General features: G+C 44.2%; 1 protein-coding gene across 1 annotated transcript; it reads left to right on the top strand.

Moving 5' to 3' along the window:
• Window positions 1–344: 344 nt before the first annotated feature.
• On the top strand, window positions 345–6032 carry LOC122527027 (protein hairy-like). The gene is made up of 3 exons (XM_043650809.1): window positions 345–470; window positions 984–1079; window positions 4217–6032. The coding sequence occupies exons 1-3, from the start codon at window positions 378–380 to the stop codon at window positions 5405–5407; spliced, it is 1380 nt and encodes a 459-aa protein (XP_043506744.1). The 5' UTR covers window positions 345–377; the 3' UTR covers window positions 5408–6032.
• Window positions 6033–6245: the final 213 nt, after the last annotated feature.

Raw genomic sequence — 6245 nt, 5'->3', positions numbered from 1 at the left:
CACTCTGGACACGGTGAGAGCATCGGCATGCGGTCTTCGAAATCGAAAACGTCAAACAGTTACCCTCTACACCCCACGAGGGACGTCGCCAGTACTGGCGACCATCCCTCTTCTCCAGGAAAGTTCTTCGTCTGGGGGGGTTTCACTCGGGAGTTCCGCCATCAGCCATGTGTTCATGAAAAATTGCGAAGAAATACTTTAGTGAACAACTACTTGTTCCTGGAACTTTGGAACTACAGTTTGCCTACGTTCACGTGGATATCATGCCGGATTGTTAGAAAGACAGATCTCTTTGAGAAGTGAAATATCATCGTGTGTGGTTGGAATATTCGTGGTCGAATATTAGTGGTTTTCCCTTCTATTTTTATCGTGGATAAATGGTGGATTATTACAATTACAAAATGTCAGGCAGCGAGGATGAACACGAATCGCAAGCGCAACCAGGGATGACCAAGGCGGAATTGCGTAGGGTAAACATTAATTGAAACCTCGTTTTCGTGAAATTGTACGAAAAGTGGGAAAAGTGTCATTGAGAATATTTCATTCTGATCTTTCTTGCGACTACCCTTCATGTTTTTTTTTTTTTTATAAGGGAATAGCGTAGAATAATTTAGCTTTATAAATTTATTTATTGCGACCGAAAGTCACAAAGATGCCTCTTTTGGTCATTTTTCTAAAATACGTTTTGTTCAGATGCGCTATTTAACAAAAAGCCTAAAAGTCAAATGGAGACTTGAGGGAAAACTGAAGAAACGTGGAATTCTCTAAAATCACATCGCAATCGTATCTATGCTATACCGTACTAATTTTCAATCTCTCTTCATTCAAATCCGAGTGAAACAAACTTCAAATGTTCCGTTTCAACCGAAAGATCAATTCTAGTGACATTCTCCCACAATTTTCCCCCAAGGACAAAGCTACCAATGAAACGACAAAAAATTTCGAGAAGGCAACTCGCAACTGAAATGATTTTCAAATTGCAGAGCAACAAGCCAATCATGGAGAAGCGGAGGCGTGCTCGAATAAATCAGTGTCTGGACGAGCTGAAGAGCCTGATACTCGAGGCGATGAAAAAAGACGTGAGTAGGATGGTTATCCATCTGTTGTCGAGCACCGTTTATCAGTCTGTTCGATAACAGTGATTTCCGCGCGATCGATCGGCAAGTCGTAGTAATTGCACGCCACGTCAGGTCGGGCATACTGTTTGAATCACTTAATATCGAAGAAAACGCGACCGACGAGGAATTTCTTGACAAGGAAGGGACAACAGACGTGAGCACAATGATCACGCGAAACGCGAGTAGGAGACGGTGCGCCTATGCGTGCGATTTCTGGCTGGCGCGGCGATGCTCGTGGAATCCACGTTGTCGCTGGCGCCCGAAACGTGCCGTGGAAAACGTGACCGGTGCACGACTTATCTAGCGACGTGATACGAGTTTACGGGAGATAACGCGAAAATATGCGCAGCCTCTCTCGTTCACCAGCGGCGAGCGCAGATTTTTTTCTCGTTGCCACTTAGACTGATGGGATTTTTTTTGCCGGTTGATGGATCCTGATGGCGGACTTGTCAGTGATATTTGATTTCAGAAGGGCAGATATTCGTAGGATCGACCGATAGGCATGTTACGTCTGTTTGTAAAATTCTTTGTCGCTGTCGATATTTTATCGACCTCTTCTCTCTCTCTCTCTGCAGTGAATGTTTTATCTTATTACCTTTTTCTTTAAAAAATTATCTTGCACCGAAAGAAAGTAGAAATGCATCGGAGGATGCTGATTACGGTTCAAATCTCGTCGCTCAGTTTTTTTTTCTATCTTTCTTTTTTCTTATTTCAATTCACATGTATCGTCAATTGAAATTGGTCGAAATTATAATCGTTAGATGAGCTCTATATGGAGCGTCAGTCGGTCGAGATTGTTTCGGTACTGTTAACATAAAGGTCAAGAGTCGATCTTTTAATTAAACTGATAGGAAGAGGTCGTGCAGCGGATGTTGGCTAGAAGTGTTTGATCAGGCCGTCTCCTTTTTCCCTCGCCGCCTTCCTCTTCGCGCGACACGATTTGTTTTTCGACCATAGAATCGGAACTAGCGGTAGCAGGCGCTGGATAGGTTTTGTTTTAGTGTTTTAAATGCCTCGCCGTGGGAACGGATGGTAGAAGTCCTCTCTACCAGTACGTAATCTCCACCGGGGACTCCACAATGGTACTCCACGGGTCCATCCAACGACGTGTCTAAGCGATGTTGACCACATTCCACTTGATCTTTCCGTCTCAAACAGATTTCAGTTACCTTAGTTTCTTTATTTTTCAAAGTTATTGATCGGTGGAACTCTTAACCAAATAGCGCGATGTCATTTTCAAAGTTTCAATGTTTAGGAGCTGAGCTATCTTTTAATTTTTCATTTCGCGTAGCTAGTAGAAAATTACGCATGTTGAAAATTTGTGAATTTTCGATGAAAAAATTCGATCGGTGCCGCGAGATTTCCTCCTCTTCTCCGCCATCCAAGGACAAGAGTCTTTCTCGCCACGTAACTCGATCCAGCGAGATTGATTTCTCAGACAGGACCATAACGAGAGAGCGAGGCACTCTCACCGTTCTCCTCTCCACGTCCAGATGACTTCCGCTACCTGCTCGCACCAGTGTCCGTCCTGTTCGCCCCGTACGAAACGCCCCCCGCGTTCGTGGGAACCACGAAATAATTATTACGAAGAAAAAAGAATCTCATCTCGGGTTGCAGCCTTCCTTTGTTGACCGTATCATCTTTAAGGATCCAGCTTCGCGAGGACGGCGCCGATCCCCGTAAAAAAAGGAAAACGAAAGAAAAAAAAAAAAAAAGAAAAGAGGGTGGATGCTCGACGCCTTCGTCTTTTAGTCGTTCTTTTAGCAGGTGTCTTGTTCCTCTGATCTCCTTCGGTGTCGAATTTGTCTTTGGGAAAATCGATTTCCCCAACCTCGCGAGATTTGCTCGCAGGATAAATTTCATTGATAAACTCTGCTTTGTGAAGACGTCGAACAACGCTTCATCGTTTCCTACGCTCGATGGGGTGGGGGGATAAAAGTGTCGATTAATAATTTTCAATACTCTAGAAAAAAAAAGAAAAAAAAAAAAGATTAAAAAGATAGATATAACGAGGTGCCGATAAATTTGCTGTTTCAAATATATTTCCAAGACTAGTTTTCTTGTTTGTGAACTTGTTCTCATTCGAATGGATGCTCGTTCAAGGGAGAATGGGGGAAGAGAAGAGCCCTCAATAGGCTGTGTAAGCGATCTCTTCTTCGACTCCCACGCCTATTTTAAAGGTGACCGCTAGTTTACCATAAAAATGCGAGCACTCGGCTGATCCTGGGACGAGGATCGTGATGCAGAAAGAGTACAATAGGATTTTGGAGTTGTAGAACTGCATCAGTATTGAACGATCGATCCCCTAAAAGGTTGCTGGCAATCCGAGGAATATTGAAAGGGCTGGTGTTGTTGCTCCGTGGAGAAAAAAAAAAGCTTTCGGAACGCTTTCGAACTTCTAACGGGTTCCCACGACGAGAGATACACTTTTTTTTGCCCCCCTTTTTTATTTGCGACAGTTTTTCTTCGAGAGAGAACGTGTGTCTCGTGGACACGTTTCCTCGAACTCGTTTCCAATTTATATGAATATCGTACGCCATAATTTGGACATTTAAGAGCCGATTTTTTTGCAGCTGATAAGAGCGACGTAAACGTTACGCGATAGGGAATGTAACGTGGAATGTCTCCCCTGGAATGTAACACGGCGTGGCCGTAGGCTAACTACGAAATTGCCCTGTTCTAGCTACCGAAGCAGTTGGTAGTCTGTTATTAAGGCAGCAGGTCGAATCAAGTCAATTACGTGGGCGTTACCGAGGCGTCACAGATTTCGTGGATGAACGATCGGTATTAATGCTGGCTCGCGAAAAGCACCCTCGGGCTACTGTGATTGCTATGCTCCGAACATGTCGGGAACCACCTTTTCATCCTCGCCGTTGCTGCCTGTCGATATTACAGATCCCCCTTTCTCGACCGAGTCTCGCGGACTTTCTGCGTTACCGATCGAGTTCTAGATTCGTTTTTTACCCTAGCGTCGGGTATCGAATCGTAGGAAAAAAATTTCTAGAAAGTCGTTGCGCGGGCACGAGATTGCAATCGATCGACGAAAATGTGACTCGTCGGGATAAATCATTAACGTGCGATTTTCTTTCTTCTTACAGCCGAAGAGGCATTCGAAACTCGAGAAGGCCGATATCCTCGAGATGACGGTGAAGCATTTACAGGCGGTACAGCGTCAGCAATTGAGCACGGCGATCGCTACCGATCCGGCGGTGCTAACGAAATTCCGTTCCGGATTTTCTGAATGTGCTACCGAAGTATCGCGGTACGTCAACCACCTCGAGAACGTGGACCCTGTTGTGAAGCAACGACTGGTATCACATCTAAACAATTGCGTTAGCAATCTCCAGCAAATGGCGCCGTTCTACAGCCACTACGTGCCCTACATGCCGGAACGGCTCTATCCGGAGGTGAAGGTCGGTTTCCAGAGCGATTTCCAGAATGGCGACGAGAATAATAATGGAAGTGCCAGGATACAGATACCAAACAGTGTTCAGTTGATACCTAGCAGACTGCCGACCGGGGAGCTAGCCTTTTTGGTACCGCAGTCGGCTGCCATTTCCGCAAATTTTCCATTCTTTCCTCCAGCCACCGAAAATTCGATCTCGAAAATCGGACAGTCTTCCGCTTTCTCCGCTGTTCATAGGCCGCAGAGTCCCCTGTTGAGCCCGTCGACGTCCACTTCGAGCTACGGCGAGGAAAGCCATCAGTCCGAGCACTGTCCTAAGGCACACTCGCCTAATCATCAGGAACGTCGATTCAAGGTACCTGGTCAGAGTGCAGCCTCAAAGAGTTTCTCTTCGTCGCCAGAGACTCAGAAACCGCAGATCAGCTCGACCAGCAACAGCAAGTCGCCGGTGCCGATCTTCGTAGATCCGAAATCGGACGCGATCAAAAACGAATCCGCGGATTCTTCCGAATCGTTGAACAGCAACGAAATGGCCACGCAGAATTTAAGACAACCACTTTCGGTGATCACGGAAAAAACGTACAATCGCACTGGTTCCGCCGCGATACGGAAAGGAGCAGCTATCAAGAGGCACAATTCCGACGATCTTTCAGTGATCGCTGATAAGAAAGCCAGGAACCAAGAACCTATTAGCTCCACCACCATGAATTCTCCCAACGACCTTTTAAAGTCCAAAGAAGATCAGCCGATTATCATGGAGGATCTGCCTAGCAGAGCAACCAGCTCGGCCAACAGAAATAACACCAATCCTAATTCTATCAAAATTGCTGCAGCGGTGGCTGGTACTTCTGGCGCCAATGGCGATATGTGGAGACCTTGGTGATTCGGAATATTCGAGTTCTTTTTCCAAATTGCTTTTTATTCCCCTTCCTCTTTCCAAATTTTTTTTTAAAATCGAATATATCGATTTGTATGAAGAATCGATCGTTACGAATAAACATTATATAAATTTAAGATGTAGTTTTTAGGTCACGCTTTGAAATGATCTTCGACGATGTATCATGATGATAATTTAAATTGGAAATTGTGCCTTAGGAGAGACATAATCGTTCATTTTTTAAACATCCTAACGATACGACTGAAACTAGTTTTACTACGATTACGATGCATGTATTACGATAAGGAGATCGCGACTGTTGTGCCCGTTATATTAATGTAGGTCTTTCATGAGCAGTTAGAGTAACTTAGAGAAATAGTATTTAAGAAGAAACGCGACGAGAGAATTAGTTGGCTGTAACGTCGAGTGAATAGGAACACGCAACTCTGTATCCTCGCATATGGAAATTTTCAAGCTTTAACGCACCATATATTGTACAATAAGTTTCTCCCGCTGTGAATAATCGTGTAAATAATCGTCGATCTTATTTAATTTGTACCGTAATTTAAGGACTTTTATAAGAGTGAAATTTTTCCCCGGAAGATGTAACAACAAATCGAGTTGATCATCGCCAGTTTTCTTTTTTTTTTTTTTTTGTGATAACGTGTATAATAATAATAATGACGAAACAAATTACACTCTCACGCTTCTTCCCCTCGTCCCTCTGCTATCCCGTGAACAGAGTGATCGAATAAAAATCGCCGCAAGGAAACGAATCTCCGCGCGATGTATAAATTTCATTAGGTGTAGAAGGATAGATAAAAAAGGGAGAAATAGAAGAAAG

This window comes from Frieseomelitta varia, unplaced genomic scaffold, assembly GCF_011392965.1.
Source record: "Frieseomelitta varia isolate USP_RPSP 00005682 unplaced genomic scaffold, Fvar_1.2 scaffold_207, whole genome shotgun sequence".
NCBI lineage: Eukaryota > Metazoa > Arthropoda > Insecta > Hymenoptera > Apidae > Frieseomelitta > Frieseomelitta varia.
The sequence above is the reverse complement of the archived record's forward strand: the minus strand, read 5'-3'. Positions and strand labels throughout refer to the sequence as shown.